This window comes from Chiloscyllium plagiosum, unplaced genomic scaffold (genome assembly GCF_037043375.1).
Source record: "Chiloscyllium plagiosum isolate Xiang-an unplaced genomic scaffold, Cpla_swu_hap1 HiC_scaffold_2, whole genome shotgun sequence".
Lineage (NCBI taxonomy): Eukaryota > Metazoa > Chordata > Chondrichthyes > Orectolobiformes > Hemiscylliidae > Chiloscyllium > Chiloscyllium plagiosum.
Window position 1 is genome coordinate 92,860,164 of NW_028270140.1, and position 23,333 is coordinate 92,883,496.

General features: G+C 41.1%; 1 protein-coding gene across 4 annotated transcripts in view; it reads left to right on the plus strand.

Moving 5' to 3' along the window:
- Positions 1-23,333, plus strand: part of pja2 (praja ring finger ubiquitin ligase 2) — a 102,069-nt gene that overhangs the window by 11,798 nt on the left and 66,938 nt on the right. For 3 of the 4 annotated variants that reach the window (XR_006314649.2, XM_043710414.2, XM_043710398.2), the window contains exon 2: positions 16,317-16,517. Coding sequence is in view for 3 of the 4 variants with exons in the window: in XM_043710414.2 (XP_043566349.2) it covers positions 16,319-16,517 (199 nt within the window). In the remaining variant the exon portion in view is untranslated. The remainder of the gene's footprint in view (positions 1-16,316; positions 16,518-23,333) is intronic. The other variant, XM_087998702.1, reaches the window with a different exon arrangement.

The following is a 23,333-nucleotide window of genomic DNA, read 5'->3' on the forward strand; positions in this document are numbered from 1 at the left end:
AGCTATCATGTTATAAGCGAATGTATGTATATTACACATAAACATATTTAAAAGAGGAATCAGTAGCAGGTATAGGCCACTCGCTCCTTGCTCCACATTCCAACCTGTCATGGGTAACATTTTACCCCGTTGCTTATCAAGAATCTATCTATCCTGCCTTCAAAATATTCAATGACATTCTTTTCCCCCAACTCTTTTGAGAGATAAAGTTCCAAAGACTCCAAACCATCTGTGAAAATGAATTCTCCCTATCATTTAATTCTCGCTTAAATGGGTGAAATTCTCTAGCAAAAGTGAACATCCAATTCCACATCCACCTTGTCAAGGCCTTGCAAGATCATGTACATTTCAATAACATTGACTATCACTCTTCTAAATTTGAATAGATACAAGCTTAGCCTGACCAAATCTAACCCCTACCCAGATGGCCTCATTTGCTGATCCGTCTAGGATGCACTCCATCATTATTGCACTGATGGTTTCCTTGATTCCATGATGCAATGCTCCCATTTTCTTACATCTTCTTTATTTCCCCTGAGACTTCTATACCCTAAAATGTTGAGTTGCCAGTTCTGTCTGTCTTTCAACCATGTCTCAGTGATTGCAATGCCATTCCCACAAGCTCATCAATGCTGTAAGTTCATCTGCCTTACCAGTCAAGTTCCTTGCGTTAAAATAGATACAGTTTAGCTTTCCAGACCTCCCATGTGTCTAATCCTATCCTGTCTTCTCGATCTACTGGACTGTCCTGGCATTCCTCCTACACCTGACTCGATCTTGCTTTCAACTTCACATCTATTGCGTGCTCCATCCGCCTGCCAAATTAGTTTAACACTTCCCCAACAGCACAGGCAAACATCCAGGCAAAGATATTGGACCCAATATGTTTCAAGTGCAATCCATCCAGTGTGTAGAGGTTGCCACCCATTCACCTGAAGTATGTTCCTATTCCTATCCTCAGTAGCTTGTGGCTCCAGAAGTAATCCAGAGATGACCACTTTACTGGTCTTCCTCTTTAATCTGTTACCTAGTTCTCTCAATTCCTGTTGCAAGACCTTTTATTTTTAAACCCATGTTGTTGGTATCTGACATGTACTATGACTACTGACTGTTCGTCCTCCCCTTTCAAAATACCTTGCAGTGGTATCTGACTGTGGTATCTGGGAGGCAAATACCGCAGTGGAGTCACATTTGCTGCCACGGAATCACCTGTCATCTCTTTGCAACCTCCTTATTTCCACTTCACAATTAAATTTCCTTGAGGAAGTGGTGGATGTGGGTACAATTACATCATTTAAAAGACATTTATTGATCAGAATATTGAGTACAGGAGTTGGGGTATCATGTTGTGGCTGTACAGGACATTTGCACCATCAGCCATTTAGCAACCAAATCTTTGCATGCTCGCTTTATTAAAGTAATGTTTATAAATTTTAGAAAGATTTGAAGTTTGCATCACAGATAGACAGGGTGATTAAAAAGGTGTTTTGCACACTTGCCTTCATTGCTCAGTCATTTGAGTATAGGAGTTAGGAAGTCATATTGACGTTGTAGAGGACATTGTTGAGGCCTCTTCTGGAATGCTGTGTCCAGTTCAGGTTGACCCATTATAGGAAGGATATTATTAAGCTGAAGAGGGTTCAGAAGAGATTTACTGGAATGTTACTGGGTATGGAAGGTTTGAGTTATAAAGAAAGGCTGGGACTTTTTTCACTGGAGTGTGGGAGGTTGAAAGGTGACCTTGTAGAAGTTTACAAAAAGAGGGGTATAAATAGAGTTAATGGTCGTTGTCTTTTCCCACAGATGGGGGAATTTCAAGACTAGGTGCACATTTTTAAGGTGAGAGGCAAATTTTTTACAAGAGGGTGGTTCGTGTGTGGAATGAACTTGAGGAAGTGGTGGATGTGGGTACAATTACATCATTTAAAAGACATTTATTGGTCAGCATATTGAGTACAGGAGTTGGGACATCATGTTGTGGCTGTACAGGACATTGGTTAGGCCACTTTTGGAATATTGCGTGCAATTCTGGTCTTCCTTTCGGAAGAATGTTGTGAAACTTGAAAGGGTTCAGAAAAGATTTACAAGGATGTTGCCAGGGTTGGAGGATTTGAGCTATAGGAAGAGGTTGAATAGGCTGGGGCTGTTTTCTCTAAAGCGTCTGAGGCTAAGGGGTAATCTTTATAGAGGTTTATAAAATCATGAGGGGCATGGATAGGGTAAATAGAGAAAGTCTTTTCCCTAGAGTGGGCGAGTCCAGAACGAGAGGGCATTGCTTTAGGGTGAGAGGAGAAAGATATAAAAAGGACCAAAGGGCCAACTTTTTCATGCAGAGGGTGGTGTGTGTATGGAATGAACTGCCAGAGAAGGTGGTGGAGGCTGGTACAATTCCAGCATTTAAAACTTATCTGAATGAGTATATGAATAGGAAAGGATTTGAGGGATATGGGCCAGGTGCTGGCAATTGAGACTAGATTAGGTTAGGGTATCTGGTTGGCATGGACATGTTGGACCGAAGGATCTGTTTTTGTGCTGTACATCTCTATGACTCTCTGATTCTATTTGGATGAGTACATGAATTGAAAAGCCTTGCAGGGATATGGGACAGGAGCAGGACAGTGGGACGAGATGGAGATTGTTTGGCAGGGTCTGGTTGGACCAAAGGGTCTGCTTCCATGTAGTATGACTGAGGCACCAGCACCAACCCCTGTAACACACTATTTGTTACATCTTGCGAACAAAAAAGATGCAACGAATAGTGTACTACAGGGGTTAGTGCTGGTGTCAATCAGCTATCTGTTCTGTTATATTAATTCCTACACCCAGAAGCTTTTGTTTTCTGTAATAAGTTTTGGTATGAAACTTCAAATGTTGTCTTGAAATTTCAAGTGCACCAGTTCCTCTTTATTCATTGCATCTTCCAAGAATTCCAATAAATTAAGTAAGTGATAAAATACACACTTTTTAGACTAGACTTAATTGAAGTGTAACAGCTGTGCTAATGGATAAATAAAAAATGTTTCTTTTGACCAAGAAGGGTTTCAAAGGATGAGGTTTGATAACCAATCAACCGGTTAATACCACAAAATAAGTACTGTGAGTTACAAGAACAGATCAGAAGCTGGCAATTGTGATAAATATCTCACCACCTGACTCCCCAAAATGTATCCATCATCTCTAAGGTACAAGTCAGCAGTGTGATGGATGTAGCTTCAACAAGAAACACACTGTTACCAGAGACGAAGCAGCTCCTTGACTTGACACCCTGTCTCATACCTTTAACATTTATGCCTTCCACCACTGACATACAATGCAGCAGTGTATTCTGTACAAGATGTATTGAAGCAACGCCAAGGTTTCTTCAACAGTACCTTTCAAACCTGCTATTACCTGGGAAGACAAGGGCAGCAGACATGTGTGAACACCATGATCTGCAAACTCATCTCCAAGCTACACACCATGCTGTCTTGAAACTGTTACTTTACAGTCATTGGATCAAAATTCTGGTACTCCCTGCCTAATGGGTGCAGGTAAACATTCATCAATGACTTAAGAAGCAGCTTATCACCTCATTTCCAAGGGCAGTCAGTTCCTCAGTTTTCATGGCATTAGAGTTTATCAAGACCTTGTTTCATAAAACCGTATTAACTCTACCTTGAATTTTCTGAAATTCTTTTTATAGTCACTTTATTTATAGCTTCTATTTAGTTTCCTGCTTTCTGTCTCCTTTTCAAAATAAAGGAACATGTAAAGAATTTAAATAAATAGAATGGAAAATAGATAAAAGTATTTATGTCCTAACGGAGGTCCCCCTGCAGCCAACCATGGCAATTTTGGAAAATCAACAGTCACACGAGCCATTTCTATAGGACTTGAGAATGAAGAGCAAACATACAAACATGGAGCACGTGTCGGCCATTTAGCCCTTTTATTACAATTGATTAAAGGTAACTAAAAAGCCATGAGGAAGGAGCTGGACAGAGTTGATTGGATGGGGGATAAAAACCAAAAGAACTGCGGATGCTGTAATTCGGAAACAAAAGCAGAAATTGCTGGAAAAGTTTAGCAGGCCTGGCAGCATCTGTGAAGAGAAATCAGAGTTAACGTTTCAGATCTGGCGTCCTTTCAAAGTGGTTCTGAGCAAGGGTCACCGGACCCGAAATGTTAACTCCGATTTCTCTTCGCAGGTGCTGCCAGACCCTCTGAGCTTTTCTAACAACTTCTGTTGATTGGAAGGGGAACCTAGCCTGGAAGACAGTGGAGCAGCAATGGTAAAGTTTCTGGAGGGAATACAGGAGGCACAGCAGAAATTTATCCCAAGGAAAAAGAAACAAACCAAAGGGAGACCAAGGCAGCCATGGATGATGAGGGAAGTTAGAGACCGCATAAAAGCAAATGAAAAGATATATAATATGGTGAAGATTAATGGGAAATCAAAGGATTGGGAAGCCTTCAAAAACCAGGAGAGGATAACTAGAAAAGCAATAAGAGGGAAGAAGATGAAATACAAATATAAGCCAACTCGCAACATAAAAGAAAATCACAAGAATTTTTCTGGATCACTAAAAGTTCAGTGCGGGCTAAGAGTGAACATTGCACTACTGGAAAATGAGGCTGGAGAAGTAGTAATGGGGAACAAAGAAATGATGGAGGAGCTGAATAGGTACTTTGCGTTGGTTTTCAGAGTGGAAGACACTAGCAGCATACCAGAACTTGGAGAGAGACGGTGTTAGAGGTGAGTGTATTTGCCATCACTAAGGAGATGATGTTGGAAAGCTAAAAAGTCTGAAAGTGGATAAATCACCCAGACCACATGGACTATACTCCAGAGTTCGGAAGGAATTAGAATTAGGTATTATTGTCACGCATACTGAAGTCGAGAAATATGCAAAGTTTACAATGTTGCCTTTCATACCGTCACCTTAGGTACAGAGTATCTGGTGTTTCTTAGTATGTTATAGTACATAATAGATATAGTTGTAAGTTCCAAATTGCAGTCCTCCTTTAGCTTCACAGTGGGCTGGATTTCTCCCCCACGCTGGGCTCGCCGTCTCAATCCCTTGTCTCGCCGCCAACTGCTAGAGTCCAACTCAGGGGCCTCCAACCCCTTCCGCAGTGCTGCCAACTGCCTGAGTTCTATCCAGGCACACCATCCACCAAGTCAGTGCCTTCGCTGCTGCCTGCGTGACCAAACCCCCTCCAAAAGGTAGGTAGAGAAAAACAAATAACTGAGAAGAATGTAGAAGTGTTGGTGGTGATCTTCCAGGAATCACTGGAATCAGGCAGGATGCGAGAGGATTGGAAAATGGCTAACGTAACATCCCTGTTTTAGAAGAGAGGGAGGCAGAAGACAGGAAACCATAGGCCAGTTAGCCTGACTTTAGTTATATGCGAGATTTTAGATTCCACTATTAAGGGTGAAAATCAAGAGTACTTGGAAATAAATGATAGAATAGGGCTGAGTCAGCACAGCTTCATCAAGAGGAGGCCTACTTGATACAAATGAGTGTTCCTTGAGGAAATAAAAAGCAAGTTAGACAACGAGAGTTATCGGTCATCATCTATTTGGATTTCCAGAAGGTTTTTGGCAAGGTGCCATGTCGGAGGCTGCTAAATAAAATAAGAGCCCTGGTGTTGGCATAAGGTACAGGCATGGATGGAGAATTTGCTGACTGGCAGAAGGCAGAGTGTAAGGATAAACGTGTCTTTTTGAGAATGGCAGCCAGTGATTAACAAGTTTCAGGGTCTGTGTTGAGATCAGAACTATAATGTTACATATTAACAATCTGGAGGAATTTAGAGCCTTGACAACACTAAACAATAAGTGCAGGAGTAGGCCATTTCGCCCTTTGAGCCAGCACCACCATTCATTATGATCATGGCTGATCATCCTTAATCAGTATCCTGTTTCTGCCTTATCCCCATAGCCCTTGATTCCACTATCTTTAAGAGCTCTATCCATCTCTTTCTTGAAAGTATCCTGAGACTTGGCCTCCACTGCCATCTAGGGCAGAACATTCCTTACACCCACCACTGTCTGAGTGCAGATGTTTTTCCTCAACTCTGCTAAGTTTGCAGATGATGCGAAGATTAGGTGAAGGGACAGATAGTATTGAGGAGACAGGGAGGCTGCGGAAGGACGTGAATAGGGTGAAAGAGTTATTAAAGTGGAGAGAGATGGCATGCATGTAGGTAAGATGCATTTTAATAGAAGAATAGAATATAAACTTGTTTCTAATGTGGAAAGGCTTCAGAACTCTGAAGCACAAAGGTGATACTAATTCAGGATTGTCTTAAGGTTAGCATGCAGGTTCAATTGGCAGTTAGGAAGGCAAATGCAGGCTTGGCAATCATTCTAATTATGACTAGTTCCAGGAGAATGAAGAGACATTTGATTGGAACACTGAGACACCTGGCTGGAATGGATGTGGAGATGATGTTTCCACTGGTAGGGGAGTCTAGGACATGAGGGCACAGCCTCAGAATGAAAGAACATCACTTCAGAGCTGAGATGAGGAGGAATTTCTTCAGCCAGAGGGTGGTGAATCTGGAACTCCATTGCCGCAAAGGGCTTTGTAGGCCAAGTTATTGAGTGCATTTAAGACCGACCTTTTTGATTGGTAAGGGGCTTAATGGTTACGGGGAGAAGGTAAGAGAATAGAATTGTCAAACATATCAGCCTCGATCAAATGGCAGAACAAACTCTATGGCTAATTCTGCTATGTTTTATGGTCTTATTTAGGAAAAACCTGATTCGATCTTGCCCTCTTTCCACCCTTCCCCATCTCGGTTCCCCCCCCCCCCCCCCCCCCCCCCCCGGCCTACCGCACCCATACTTCTGGTGTTCATACGTCGTCGTCCTTGGGGGCCTTTGCATGTAAGTTCAGTAGTTGGAACACCGTTTGGTTGTGAGAGATATTAAAAAAATGAATGAGAGCATCGCAGAGGGCTCTTGTGGCGTGGTAGTAGTGTCTTTATCTCTGTAGTTGCATTTTTGGGATATTATTTGGGACAAGCCTAAATATGGGTTTAAGCAGTCTGCCAACTCTTTGTTCCCCATTATAACTTTCCCTGTTTCTGACTGCAAGGGATCTGTATTATTTGTTCTCACTAATGTATCTTCCCTTGACATAACTATCAAAGTTTTTATAAACAGTTTCTATGTTCTTTGTAAGCTTATTCTCATACTCAGCTCTCCCCCTCTTAATTAGTCTATTTGTGTTCCTTTGCTGAAATCTTAGCTGATCCCAATCCTCAAACTTATTTAGTCAATTTATATGCCCCTTCCTTGAATCTAATACTGTTGCTAATTTCCCATGTGAGCCATGGTCAGGCCACCTTTCCTATTCCTTTTTGTTCAGTTGTGGGGCATGAGCAACATCACTGACTGGCCAACATTTATTGCCTGTTCCTAGTTGCCTTTCCAGATGGACGTAGTAGTAGGTTTGGAAGATGCTGTTTCAGGATCTTAGGGGAATTTTTGGAGTGCAGCTTGTAGATGGTATATATTGCTGCGGCTGAGCGTCGGTAGTGGAGGGAGTGGATGTTTGTGATTGTGGTACCAATTAAGCCAGCTGCTTTGTCTTGGATGGTGCCTTCTGAGTGCTTTTGGAGCTCATCCAGACGTATGGGTGAGTTACTCGCCCATACGTCTTCCTAGTCTTCCTAGTCTCTAACCTGTTCGTGAGTTTTAATGTACACCAGAACAAACATTATGTATATATGAGTTTGTTCAGTTTTTAGTCAGTGGTAACCCGTAAGCTGTGATGGTGAGGGATTCCATATTGGTAATGTCATTAAATACTGGATGTAGGCTTGCTCGCTGAGCTGGAACATTTGTTTCAAGACATTTCATTACTATACTAGGTAACATCATCAGTGAGCCTCCAGATGAAGCACTAGTGGTATGGCCCATTTTCTATTTGTGATTAAGTTTCTTTGGGTTGGTTATGCCATTTCTTGTTCTTCTTCTCGGGGGTTGTAAATGGGATCCAAGTCAATGTGTTTGTTGATAGAGTTCTGGTTAGAATGCCATGCTTCAAGGAATTCTCGCATGTGTCTCTGTTTGGCTTGTTCCAGGATGGATGTGTTGTCCCAGTCGAAGTGGTGTCCTTCCTCATCTGTATGTAAAGATACTAGTGAGAGCCATGCATTGTAGTGGCTAGTTTTCTGCCTATTTATCCAATGTAATGTTTGTTACAGTTCTTGCAAGGTATTTTGTGAATGACATTAGTTTTGCTTTCGTCTGTATAGGGTCTTTCAAGTTCATTAGCTGCTGTTTCAGTGTATTGGTGGGTTTGTTGGTAACCATGATGCCAAGGGGTTTGAGTAGTCTGGCAGTCATTTCCGAGATGTCTTTGATGTAGGGGAGAGTGGCTAGGGTTTCTGGACATGTTTTATCTGCTTGTTTGGGTTTGTTGCTGAGAAATCGGTACCCATTCTTTTTGAATACTCTGTATAGATGATTTTCCTCTGCTCTTCATTATTCCTTTGTGCTGCAGTCTGTGGTGGCTGGTTGAAATAATGTTCTAATGCAGCTTCGTTTGTGGGTGTTGAGATGATTGCTTCAGTAGTTCAGTGTTTCGTCTGTATGTGTTGTTTTCCTGTAGATGCTGGTTTGATGTTCCCCATTGGCTGTTCGCTCGACTGCAACATCTAAGAGTGACAATTTGTTGTTGTTGTTTTCCTCCGCTTTTCTGAATTTTATGCTAGTTAAGGGTATTATTGATAATCTTGAGGTTTCCTCTAATTTGTTTCATTTAGTGATGACAAAAGTGTTATCCATGTAGTGGACCACAGTTTGGGTTTAAGTTGGCAGAGCTGTTTGTTCGAGTCTCTGCATTACTGCCTCTGCTAAGAACCCTGATATCGGAGATCCCATGAGTGTTCCGTTGGTTTGTTTGTAGGTTTTGCTGTTTAAGGTGAAGTGGGTGGTAAGGCATAGGTCCACTAGTTTGGCGGGACATTGTCTTTGTTGATGAAGTTGGTGGTGTTTGGTGTATGTGTCTTTGGTTCATCTAATAGTGTAGGCCTTACCACCCACTTTACCTTCAACAACAAAACCTACAGACAAACCAACGGAACACCCATAGGATCTCCAATGGCATCACCACAGGAAATTACATCACCACCCCAAGAGCAGGCCATACCACCAGTGCTTCATCCGGAGACTCTCTGATGATGTTACCTAGTATGATGATGAATTGTCTGAAAACAAACCTTCCAGCTCAGCAAGCAAACCTACATCCAGAACCTCAACCTGAGCTACTAATCTTCTCAAAACCCACTATCATGAAATGCCAAGGGATGGTGGTTATATTGTCTCTTATTGGAGATGAGAGTAGAGTGTGTGGTGCTGGAAAAGCATAGCAGGCCAGGCAGTATCTGAGGAGCAGGAGAATCGACATTTCGGGCATAAGCCCTTCATCAGAAATGCGGTGGGGGAGAGGGCTGAGAGATAAATAGGGGGTGGGGGAAGGTAGCGGGAATGTGATAGGTAATGCAGGTGGGGGGGGGCGGGGTGATAGGCCGGAGGGGAGGGTGGAGTGGATAGCTAGGAAGGAAGATTCACAGTTAGGACAATTCAGGAGGGCAGTGCTGAGTTGGAGGGCTGGATCTGGGATGATGTGGATATGGTCATTGCCTGACATTTGTGTGGCACAAATGCTGTTTGCTACTTGTTGGCTCAATCTCTCAATTGTCTAGGTCATGTTGCGTTTGAACATGGACAGCTTAGTGTCTGAGGAGTCATGAATGGTGCTTAATCTAGTGCAGAAATTGGAGAATATCCCTACTTCTGATCAATGATGAAGGGATAGTCATTTGATGAAGCAGTTGAAGATGGGTGAGCGGTGGATACTAATCTGAGGAGCTACTGCAGATATGTCCGGAAGCTGAGTTGACTGACCTCAAACAACCATAGCATCTTTTTACGTCCAGGTATGACTCCAATCTGCAGAGGGTTTTCCCATGAAACTTCTTGATTCCAGTTTTTGTGGGGTTCCTTAATGCCACACTCTGTCAAATGCACCATTAATGTTAAGAACTATCACTCTCGCCTCACACCTGGAATTCAGCTCCTTTTTCCATATTTGAACCAAGACTGTAATAAGGGCATGGGTTGAGTGGGCCTGGCGGAACCAAAACTGGGTGTCACTGAGCATATTGCTAAACAGGTGTTGCTTGATAAGACTGTTGATAAAATCTTCCACCACTTTACACATGATTGAGAATTGACAGTAGCGATAATTGGTCTGCTTTTTGCATACAGGGTATACTTGAGAAATTTGAATTGTTGGGTAGATGTCAATTCTGTAGCTGTACTGAAAGAGCTGGCAACAGTTGCATCAAGTTGTGGCGCAGAAATCTGCAGTACAGTTGCCGGAATGCTGTCAGAGCACTGCTACAGACCATCTTTATGGAGATCAGTGACACACTGGAAGGACATGGATATGCACTATTTGTCTTCTTTTATAGCTGTGCTAATAGTGTCTGCTTATGCTTATTTGTGTGATATGAGTCAACCAGTTAACACTCATCTAGTTGTCTAAATGGACCCACTCCAATTCATGTATTTCCTCCATGCATGCCTATATGTCACATACACCTCAAAAGGGTTTAGGTGACCTTGAGTAATTGTCCCCCTGTACATTCAGCAATCTTCGCTGTAAGTATGAAGACACAAAAAAGGATGGCCGAGTACAACCTTTGTAATCATCTTCTAATACTTCATCAATGACTGAAATGTCCAATGTGTATTTCTATGACTAGTTACCTGTAAGTCTCTCAACCTCAGAGCAATGTTGATGTGTCACATCTGTTAACTAGATTATCCATGGAGTCCACAGGTAAGTCTTTTTGAGCTGGCATCTTGGTATTTGATTTGGGAAAAACACACCAGTAGGGGAAAGTCAGATATTCACTTAATGTATGCAGTGCATCTGGTGAGGTTGGCAATAGCTATATCACATTAAATAGTGCTTGGGCTGAGTGACAATTGTGGATGGATATGTGGAGAAATGAAGAAGTGTGTAGAAAGTGAAGATGGCTCCTGTGGAAAGGTGAGTGTATATCTTGAAGTACATTTTGCAAAAGAGTGGGGACCAGGCCTCTTACAACTCAGGCTATAGGAAATTCAACAATTGTCCTCACCTTTTCCTAGCCTGAATAGGTCATTTAAGTTGCTGACTTCACTGCATCCATACTTGGAGCAAAACATTCCTCCTGTTCATGTCCTCAGCTCTCTGTAATTTATTGAGAATTGCATGTTCCTCCTAACACTGTTGGGGAATTGTACATGCCTCCTGTTACAGTCTGCATTTGGCCCCACCCCCTCCCTTTTTGTATATTGGAGCTACATTTACTACTTGCCTGACTTCAGCAACACTTTCCAGAACCTAATATAATTGTGAAAAATGACTAGCAATGCATCAGGTATGAGAAATAAAAATCTAAAAGACACAAAACATTACTGTTTCACAGTTGTCTGCTTTACCACTTTTTGGGGTGAGTTTGAACTTTCACTTCAGAAAATAACAGAAAATAAGAAAGAGTAGCTTGTTATATCAGAAGTGAATTTTTGCCTTGAGTAGTTACTTTGAGAGAAACTATGGCTAGTCAAAACTGCCACTAATTTGAGTGCTTATATTTTTATGTTCTAAAGTCCTTTAAGTGTTTAGCAAAAACGTACTGGTACTGAAATTCTGCTAAATATGAGGGTCAAACTGGTAGGCATGACTTTTTCAGGTACCTATCTACTGACCAGTTCTTCACAGTTCCAACTTCAGGCCACTTTCTTGGAAGCTAGATTTGGCATGAAGTGGAAACCCAGCTTGCAAGCAAGGAGTATTTAAATTAGTTAAGGTCATAGATGAAGGAATTTTTCTTCGCTGTCACCCACTCCTATCCCTATCAACCCTGACCATTTCTTTCACTCATTTGTTTAAGAAGTGTGCTGAAAGGACACCTCAAGATAGTGTTACCTCTATAGTGACAAGTTGCTGCTGCTTTCTGAAGGTTTGATCTTGGAATGATATTCTCACAGTAAGGCTTTTGCTGGAGTCTTGCTTATCAAAATTGAACATGAGGATGAAGTTGAGTAAATCAGTTATTGCAGAATTGCTATGTACAATGGAGCGGTAAAAGCTAGACCATGGCAATTTTAATGTAATCAAAAACAGTGTATCACTTGCAGTGCCTCCTTCTTCTGCTCCTGTATTGTGTTGCCTTTGGTGCTGTAAAGAATCCATTCCTGTCTCTCTTCCACTATTTTTTAATCTACATACTGCCTCTTCACAACATCATTTGAAAACTTAAGTGATAGTTTTCGCATGTAAGCTAGTGACATTTGGTCCCCTCATCACTACATCAGTGACAATGCTACTCCTTTAAGAAGTTAATGTCGTCCTTGGGGTTTTTCAGAGGGGTCATAAAGATGCAGGTTCAGATATGTCTGGTTTGGATGGGTTTTTAGGGCTAATTTCATTATGGCTAGCAGATACTGCCTCAGGAAAAAGACTTGCAAATTTAAAAAAAATCACTTGTACAAGGAAAGGGAAGTAACCAGTTCTCCCAGCTCAGCTTTAATTTGGTTTGGTTTTTAGCAGCCTGGCTGTTGAGAGCTGCTGGTCAGTTGTTAGCTTGTAATCCAAAAGGAACAGCTCCATAGAATAATGTGTCCCATGCTAAATCTCTCTGCCAACTCTCTCTCCTGTAAGACCCTATGTTTGATTTTACCTTTTGTGCCCAGGGATGTATATGGGGAGTTTTGCAGGAATTTGGAATAGTATCATTAAGTTAGAATAGTCTGTTGGAATTTTGGTTAGGTTAAGTTATTCTGTATTATGTTCTTTATTTCTTGTGTTTCATTCGGAACTCTATAAATAAATTGTTTTCTTTAAAACAGAGGGGTTTTGACCAGCTGTATCTGTGGAATATTGGCTTTGTACCTGTTCAAAACAACTAGAAATATTAGTGGCTGGGTTGCCTTCTTGAAATGTTTTGAGGGGGTCTGGTCCATAACATGTCTCTCTACTTATGCGCTGTTGCTAAATTATCGGTATACTTGTCTGATATCCTGCACTGAGCAGAAATTTGTTCCAATTAAATATTGGGCTCCTAAGTATAATGCTTTTGTGCATGCTGGAAGCTACATACATTAACATGCAAGGAAAATGAATTGAACATACATTAGACCTTTTCATAGGGGAGGAAGGTGGGCATGGAGTCTGCCAATGGCTACAACATCCTGATAGATTGATCTGTCGCTTGATCTATCTATGCGCTGTGTCTGAGAACTAAGATTTGACAACTTTAATGTTCTGATTGCATTTCTATGCCAATAATGGCACAACCAATCATCTTCCTACCGTATAATGGGTAACAAAATTTGAAATTATTGGAACAATCTCCACAGATCTGGCAGCAGCTGTGGAGAGAAAGCAGAGTTAACGTTTCAGATTCGGTGGCTTGTCTTCAGGACAGAAGTTAACAAAGTTTTTTACCAATAATTTCTGATTTTGTTTCTGATGTCCAGCATCCCAGCTTTTTTTTTTGTATAAACTGGTATGCCTTTTTCTCAAGCTTGTTTCTGTGGCAAAGTGAGGTAGGGCCACTGGATTTAAATCCCACCTGTTCCAGAAGTCTGTAATGACGTCTATGAACAGGTTGATTATAAAATATCCAAGTTTCCATATTTGTTTCTGGTATCCTAATCTTTGTAAGTGCAGGATGAAAAATCTTGGCCCTCTTGTCTCCTTTTTTTGAGTTTCGTATTGCCAAGCAATTGTTTATCAAAAGTTCTCAATTTTGAATACTTGTATTAAATCTCCCTTTTACCATTGTTGTCTTTTGTGAATTTGGCATACTACTTCAGTTGAGGCATTTTGATGTAATATCAATGCTCTGTATAGCTAGCTGAAGCATAACATCCTTACTTTGATGTTCAAATCCTGTTAGCCGCCTTGACCATATGTAGAATCTGCATATTAGCATTTTGTGATTTAAGCACAAGAATACTTAAATCTGTCTGTATCTATGTTCCCTCAAAACTTGGAGGCCCACGCCCTTGTCACTTAGCATGTAAATGCATTGATTTCAGATTTCAGAAGTTGCTACTGTGCACGGACCTTGGAGGACTGCTCAGTGGTAGGAAAAATTAACGTGAACATAACTCTGCATCTCAGAATTCCATTACCATCTCCAGTTATGCAAGACAGGGCGAAACCATTAACTGTCCCTTACTGTAATCTGACATTAGGTGCAAAGTGAGTAAAGACTTGGACATTGTAAAACGATCAAAATGTCAGTAGTGATTTGTAACTCCTCACACTAGGTAATTCAAAATTGGCATGTGAAGAGGGATATAAGAGTGTTTGATTACTGGTGAGGCAGTTATGACAACCCAAGAGGCTGGATTTGGAGAGCCTCAGTCCATGCAGTTACCTGGCTATGCAGATGAGAATGTGGAATGCAGGGAGGATGACCAAACTAACCACAGAAAGTGGGACCCATTTGAGTAGGGGGAAGAAATAGTAATGTAGTAATGGTGGGGGACAGATACCATGCCTGCAACTTTGAATGGGAGTCCCAAAGGCTGTGTTGTCTGCCTGGTGCTCGGAATAAGGGTATCTCCTCACAGCGAGAGGAGAACCTCAAGTAGGAGAGCTGGAATACAGTTGTTGTTCTCAACATTGGTACCAACAGCTTTGATCAGTCTAGAGAGAAGGTTTTGCTAAAAGAGCGAAGTTGAAAAGCAGGACATCCAAGATTGTGATCTCAAGTTTTACTGACTGGCAGGCAACTGGCATGGTGTTGGAGATAATATATTAGCATGCATAGAAGACAGTGAGTTGGACAAGGGAGGCAGTTTCATTAAGGTAACCTGTTAACTAGATGAGTACCTTTGGGATCAATGTTGAGGTCACAATTATTTACAATTTAGATCAATTTAGACAAGCAAAGTGAATGAATCATAGTAAAAAGAAGAGATGTGTCATTACATGCTGTGAATAACACAATTTTTACAGTGGATGTAGGCAGGTTAAATGAGTGAGCAAAAATTTGACACATGGAATATAATGTGGTAAAATATTGCATTACGTATTTTGGCAGAATGAAGAGAGGAGGTGACTATTATTTAAATCGAGAAAGATTGCAGAGCGATATGTTGAGGAGGATGTAGGAGTCCTCGTGCATAAATCTTATTACCAGCACGGATGCTGGTTTTTGGGAAGGCAAATGGAACGTTGGCCTTTATTTCAAATAGAGTGGAGTATAAAAATAAGGAAGTCTTGCAAGGCACTAGTTAAACCATAGCTGGAATACTGTGAACAATTTTGGTCCCCTTATTGAAGGAAAGATATACTGATGTTAGAGTCAGTCATGAGACGTTTCACTGGACTGATCCAGGTTATGGAGGGAGCATTCTAAGGACAGATTGAGTAGGTTGTGCCTGCAAAGAATGGAAGAATTTGAAGCAATCTTTTTGAAACATACACAACAAGATTTGACAGGTTGGATGCAGAGGTGCTATTTCCCCTTGTAGAGAATCTCGGATCACAGGACATAATTTCAGAACAAGGTATTCCCATTTTTAATACAGAGACAAGGATGCATTTCATCTCCCAAAAGATACTGAATTTGTGGAGTACTGTAGAGATTGAATTGATAAATATATTCAAAACTGTCATCAATTTTTCATCAGTAAGGAAATCCATTGTTAAGGGGGGAAAAGGCAGGAAAGTGGATTTGAAGATTATAAGATCAGCTACAATCTCATTGAATGTCGGAGCAGACTTGATTGACTGGATGGCCTCCTCTTCTCAACTGCATATACATTCCCATAAGACCAAAACACAATGTCCAAATTATTTTTTTAAGAGGTCATCAGCATATGTCTGCTATTGTCTCTTAATGGGTGCAATAGTTTGCCAGTTGCTACCCTGGTGCTGAAGTTGGAAATTACGCTGGAAATGTGTATTTTCAACTCCAAATTTTAGAAGCCCACAAAAAAGTCAAGTTGTATAAGATTAGTTTTGCGGTAATCCGAAGTCTTTTATTTTCAAACCTTATAAGGCCTTGAGACAACAGCTCAGTATGCCACAAAAATTGAAACTGCATGGTAAACTAAAATAATTTTGCATACGCTTGGTTCATTTCTGATTTTGTAAATAATTGGGACTCACTGGACACATTTTAATTATTGTGCCTCTGCATATTATTTTAAGCAGTCATATTGTAAAGCACAAAACAATTGTTACATAATTTTGTTTTTTGTGTGGTTTTAACTGATGTTATTTTTCCTTTTTGTTTTATAGTGATGGGTCAAGAGTCTGGAAAGTCAGCCTGGCCCAGACCAGCAGGAGGTTATCAGACTATCACTGGAAGAAGATATGGGAGAAGGCATGCTTATATTAGCTTTCGCCCTTCTATTTCCAAGTCATGGAACCACTTAAAAGAAAATGAGCACCAATGGGAAGAAATGGAGCTAAACACTGTTTCAAAAGATAACGGTTTATGTGTGTTGTGTTTCATATACAATAAGAGCTGTCTTTTTGAAAGGAAAAGTAGATTTGGGCATTGAAAAGGCAGATATAAATGTAGAGACCAAATCTCAATTTGATCACTGGATTTTTTTTTTAAAAAAAGGCCTCAACTGCATATGGGGGATCAATTCTACAAAGTACAATCTTTTAAGACTACAGATTAATATAATATCAGGAAAGATTAATTTATTCTGCCACTATATGTCAGTTATGCTAAAGTCAGTGAAGATTATGGTAATTTGAATCCATCTGTCACTTTTCTGCCTGTTTGGTTTTACTGTTAAATGCAAAATGAGATATGTTTCAGAATCATTTTTGTTAGAATTCTGGGTTTTATTCCAATTTGGTGAGAACATTCTCAGCAAAATAAATTACTTCATCAATATCTGAAATTGTGAGGACTGCATTCAAGAGGCAAGCTGTTCATTTTGGAGAAAGTATTTCAAATCCAAACAATCACTGGTTCTGGCAAAAAAGGAGGCTATTTGAATACTGGTTGACTCTCTGAAGGGAGAATTTCCTTAGTGCCATTCCCCAGGCTTCTCGCTTTATCTTTGCGAATATGATCACGTATTAATCTAATTCCTCCTAGTGCTTTGATCAAACTTGCCTTCACCAAATTCTCAACCAGTCTATCCTAGATCCTAACATCTCATTCTGTGAAAACGTTTTTCTTCATTGTTACTTCTGGTAAATTACCAAATTCTTGTGCCACTTGTTCTTGGTTCTTCCACCAATGGGAATATTTCCTTTCCTATTTCCATTGTCTAGAGCTCTCTTGGTTTTATATACCCCTATCAAATTTCATCTCTGCTTTATTCTCCAAGATCCCAACTTATACAATGTATGAACACTATATAAGTAAATATATCAGAGGTTAAATAATATGTGTGTTTGCCTGCCTGCGTATGAAGATCTAGACTCTGCCCTCCGCCCCCCCCCCCCCCCCCCCACACACACACACACACACACACACACACACACACACATGTAGGCACATGCTCATCACTTTTAATTCTTGTAGTTATCTTAATTTTTTTTTGTTTCCATTGGTAAGGGAGCTGCAGTTCCTGATGAAAGGTTTATGCCAGAAATGTCAATTCTCCTGGTTCTCGGATGCTGTCTGACCTGCTGTGCTTTTCCAGCACCAAACTCTTTATGCTGCACTTCATGGTGATCCAACATTCCTCTCGTTCATTTTCCTGCCTTTTCCTCGTTACTTTTGATTCTGCTACTGATCAAGAATCAGTCTGAGCTTTAAATGTACGTGAAGGTCGCTTATCCCCACAATTCTGCGTAGCAAGGAATTCCAAAGAATCGCTCCTCTCTGTGAGAAGTTCCTTCTCAGCTCAGTTTCAAATTGGCGTCCCTTTATTCTGAGACTATGCTGTTTGCTCTTAGACTTTCTGTGAGGGAAGCATCCTTTCAGTGTTTACTCCTGTCATACTCCTCAAGATGCCTATATATTTCAATGAGATCACCCCTCATTGTTATAAATTCCCAATAAGTAGAGTCCCAATCTGTTTTAGCCTTTGCTCATAAGACAATCCCTCCACACTGGATATCATTCTAATGAATGCCTCCAATGAAATAATAATCTTCCCTGAGAAAGGGGGACCAAAACTGCTCACAGTACTCCAGATGAAGTCTCATCAGCACCTTGTCAAGTTGCAGTAAGACTTTCCTATTCTTATATTGCAGGGTGACTAAGGTTGGGATCTGAATGCTAAAGTGTATCTGACATTTTGCAAAGTTTGGATGGTATTAAAAGGCAATGTGTTGGTCTGTTTAAGGATATCATTGTAGCAGTGAGAAGTCGCTTTCTTTCAAAAGAGAAAGGTGCAGAAACGGTTTGGGTAAAAATAAATTAGAAATTAAGAGGGCATGTGGAGCAGCTGTGGGCATTCAACATAGCTACACTGTAGGACAGAAAATACAAGAAGAAATAACTTGTAAGAAAGGTATCACAACATTAATTGGTGACTTTACTCTACCTGTAGATTGTGTAAATCCGATTGGCAAAGGTTGCCTTGAAAGTTATTTAATTGAGGGTAACTGCAACAATTTCTTAAAGCAGTACATTTAGAACCAACTGTAAAGAAAGCTATTATAATTGGTACTGAGCAATGTCACAGGATTAGTCAATTATCTTATGTTCAGTTCAAAAGAGAGAAGTATGGATCCAACAGCAGTCCTTTAAACCTGAGTTAAAATTATATGAAGGCAGAGTAACTAAAATTTACCGCAAAATGAGGTTACAAGGCTGGACAGTGGCGATTCAGCAGTATACATTTTCAGGAGCGATCTAATAACTAAGCAAAAATCTATCCCATTGATAATAAGGATGCACTATCTATGGCTAATTAGGGAAATTAAGAATTTTATCAAAATGATGCAAGTGAACAGTGGTAGTATCCCTACCTCTGTGCTAGAAGATGTGGTTTCATATCCCACCTGAACATGAGTAGGATGATTTTTGAAAAACTTTCAAATGGAAAGAAATACAGCATAAATAAAGCTAGGAATAGGTCAAAAGATGAGTCAGATTTTAAGAACCAGCAAAGAAAAACTAAGAGAATATGGAACAAAGTGAGCTAGTAATACCAAACAGAAAGTAAGTGTTTTAAATGATTGATTTGTTTATTGTCACGTGTACCGAAGTACAGTGAAAAGCTTTATTTATGAGCAGTACAGGCATATCATAGTAAGAAAGGATGTACAGGACAAAAGATTTAGATGGAGGCATACAGGTAACATTGCACAGGCCATACAAGCGAGATCCAGGTTATCAAGATCAGCATTATTTGAGACCAGAGAGTCCATTCAGTAGGCTAATAATAGCCAGGAAGAAGCTGTCTCTAAACATACTACTGCATATCTGTACCTTCTGACTGACAGAACAGGTTGTAGGATGTCATTACTGGGCTGCAAAAAATGTTTGAGATTGACCGCCTTTCTGTAAATGGAGATCATGGATGGAAGATTGGCTCATGTGATGGCCTTTGTTGTGGGTACCCTCTTCTGTAATTTCCTATGTTTGTGGGCAGAGCAGTTTCCATAGAGGCTGGTATGCACCCAGAGAGTATGCTTTCAGTTGTGCATCTGTCGAAGTTAGTGAGAGTCTTTTGAGCATGCCAACTTTCCTTGGCTGCCTGAGGAAGAAGAGAGGTTGTCCTTTCTTCACCATCACAACTACATGCTAAGACCAGGATGGATTGTCAGTTATCGTCACTCTGAGGAACTTGACACTCTCCACCCTTCAACCTCCGATCCATTGATGTAGATGCGGATGTGTTCTACTCCTTTCGTACGAAAGTCAATGATCAGCTCTTTAGTTTTGCCGTTGTTGAGAAAAGGTGCAATGAGAACAACCAATGTCAGTAAATCCTCTCTCTACCTTCTGTATTTTGAATAGTCGTCGTTAGATATCTGTCTTACTAAGGTGGTGTCATCAGTGAACTTAGATGGCGTTTGTTCGGAATTTGGCAACACAATCATGGGAGTTCAGTAAGGGGCTGAGGACGCATCCTTGGGGTGCTCTAGTGTTGAGTGTTATTGTGTCTTTATCTTCTTTGATTGTGGTCTATGAGTCAGAAAGCTGAGGATCCAGTTGCAGAGAGTGGAGCCAAGACCGAGGTCTCAGAGTTTTGAGATCCGTCTGGAGGGGATAATGGTGCAGGAGACGGAGCTGTAGTCAGTTAGTGGGAGTCTGATATAGGTGTCCTTGTTGTACAGATGCTTCAGAGATGAGTGCAGTGCTAGGAATATGACATCTGTTGTGGACCTGTCACTCTAATAGGCAAATTGTAGGAGATAGAGACAGGCTGGGAGACTGGAATTGATGTGAGCCGTGACCAGCCTCTGGATGCACGTCCTGATTATGGAGGTTAGAGCCACTGGGCAGTAGTCATTAAGGCACATTGCACGCGCTTTCTTAGTACGCGGCTGATGGTGGTCGTCTTAAAGCAGGTGGGAACGACCGCTTGTAGGGAGGGAGAGGTCGAAGATGTTGGTGAATACCTCTGCAGGTTGGTATGCACAGGATCTGAGTGCTCAACCAGGGGCACTGTCCGTGACAGTTGCTTTCCTTGGGTTGACTCCCAGGAAGACCCTTCTGACATCTGCAGTGGTGACTGAGGGAACAGGCGTATCTAGGGCTGTCAGGACAGGCATCACCACGCTGCTGACATTCTGTTCAAACTGAGCAGAGAAAGCATTGAGCATGTCAAGGATGGAGGTGTCTTTGTCTTGCTGTGTTTCATATTGTATCCTGGACTGTTGGTTAACATTGCACAGGGGGCATGAGTCTTTGGCAGATATGAGCCTCTAACCTGGTCCAAGACTGCCTCTTGGCATCCATGATGGCTTTGTGGAGGTCATATCTAGACTTATTATATTGATCTGGGTCATCAGACTTGAAATCTGCACATCTAGCCTTCAGTAGAGAGTGGATTTCCAGGTTCATCTAAGCGTTCATTTTAGGGTTTTAAGGTTCATTTTAGCGTTCATTAGCAGAGGGATTGAATTCAAGAGTCGTGAAGTGATGTTACAGCTGTACAGGACTTTGGTTCGGCCACATTTGGAGTACTGTGTGCAGTTCTGGTCGCCTCACTTTAGGAAAGATGTGGAAGCTTTGGAGAGGGTGCAGAGGAGATTTACCAGGATGTTGCCTGGAATGGAGAATAGGTCGTACGAGGATAGGTTGAGAGTGCTAGGCCTTTTCTCATTGGAACGGCGAAGGATGAGGGGTGACTTGATAGAGGTTTATAAGATGATCAGGGGAATAGATAGAGTAGACAGAGACTTTTTTTCCCCGGGTACAACAGAGTATTACAAGGGGACATAAATTTAAGGTGAAGGGTGGAAGGTATAGGGGAGATGTCAGGGGTGGGTTCTTTACCCAGAGAGTGGTGGGGGCATGGAATGCGCTGCCTGTGGGAGTGGTGGCGTCAGAATCTTTGGTGACCTTTAAGCGGCAATTGGATAGGTACATGGATGGGTGCTTAAGCTAGGACAAATGTTCGGCACAACATCGTGGGCCGAAGGGCCTGTTCTGTGCTGTATTGTTCTATGTTCTATGTTCTGTGTTCTATGTTTACAGTTAAGGCACATTCAGATTGACTGACTTCTTTTGGTGTGCAGTCCTCCAAGCATTTGCTAATGAAGTCTGTGATTGGTGGCATACTTGTTTAGGTTTTCCACTGAGTATTTGAACATGGTCCAATCCACCAATTCCAGGCAGTCCCGGAGATGTCTTCCACACCTTCAGACAAGCACTGTACTTCCTTTTGTGAAGAGTCTTCCTGTTCTAGTTTGTGTTGTAAGCTGGCAGGCGGTACACAGCCACTGTGATCTGATTTTTCAAAGTGTGGTTGGGGGATGGAGCAGTCTTTTGTTGTGTAGCAATTGTCCAGAATGTTTGTTTCTCTAGTGGGACAGGAGATGTCTTGATAGCACTTTGGGAACACCCTTTTGTGGTTGGCTTGCATGAAGTCACCAACTACAGTGAATAGGGCCTCGGGGAATTTTGTCTGTAGTGTGCTTGTGATAGTTTCAATCTCATTTCGGGCATTCTCCATATTCTCATGGGGTGGTATGTATACTGCTGTCAGAATGACTGATGTGAACTCATGGTAGATAGTAGGGATGGTATTTAACTGTAAGGTATTCTAGGTCTGGGAAGCAATGGCTTCCTAGGGTCACTACGTCCAAGCACCAAGAGATATTGATCAGGAAGTATACCTCACCACCTTTTGCTTTAGCCGAGGATATCAGTTTCTGAGTTCCCTGTGGTAGGCAAGTCTAGATATGAGTTAATTAATTTTGTTTTCAATAGCTTGGACGTTGGTTAGGAGTATGCTGAGGAAGGGGATCGTGAAACCACGTTGTTTCAAAATCACCTTCAGGCCATGATGCTTTTCTTGTTTCCTTATAGGTTTCCTGCATCTCTGGGTGGGATGAGGAGTTGTGACTAAAACTAGTGTTGGTTCTTCAGCGTATGAATTTGGAAAGTTGATGAGGGTAAACAAGGAAACCCTGGACCTGTTGAACAGTTATTTCAACTCTGACTTCATTATGCAAATATATTTGGAAATTAAGAGATGAATAGGACAGATGAAATTAAGACAGTTTCCATCATCAGGACAAAGATGTGTGGAAGACCTTTAGATCCAAAGGTGGTGGAGCCCCTCACTGCTGATGTCCTGCATAAATGGCTGCAGATCAGAGATATTGTTTATAATTTTCCAGAATTCATTAGCTTCTGGAAGAGTCTCAGAAGTTTGACAAATAGGTAAGGTAACTCTTTATTCAAGAAAAAAAATCAGCTAATCTAACGTCTACAGTAGAGGTAAATAAAAGCCTAGTATTGTGAATGCTGACTGCATCTGTGAAGAGAAACAAAGTGAAAATTCTGAGTCTGCTGTGGCTTTTCAGAAGACATATTTAAAATAAGCAACCGGTTGAATCCTTTGTTAAGGATTTATTTACTTTAAAAAATCTTGTTACGTTAAGGCAGCATATTAAACAAATCATAATGGGATCAGACAACGTCAGCATACTTTAATGAAAGGGAAACCATACTTAATTTATTAGTTATCTGAAGAATTAATTTAGGGGAGTCTGTAGATGTGTACGTGGAATGCTTTTGGCATTTTGATTATTTTGAATTTTGACCACATCAAAGGTTACATGAGGTTAAAGCACATGTTGTAGAGATAAGAAACACATTGGCAAGGACAAAAAGATTGTTTTGCGAACAGAAGCAGAGACTAGGAATATACATTTTGA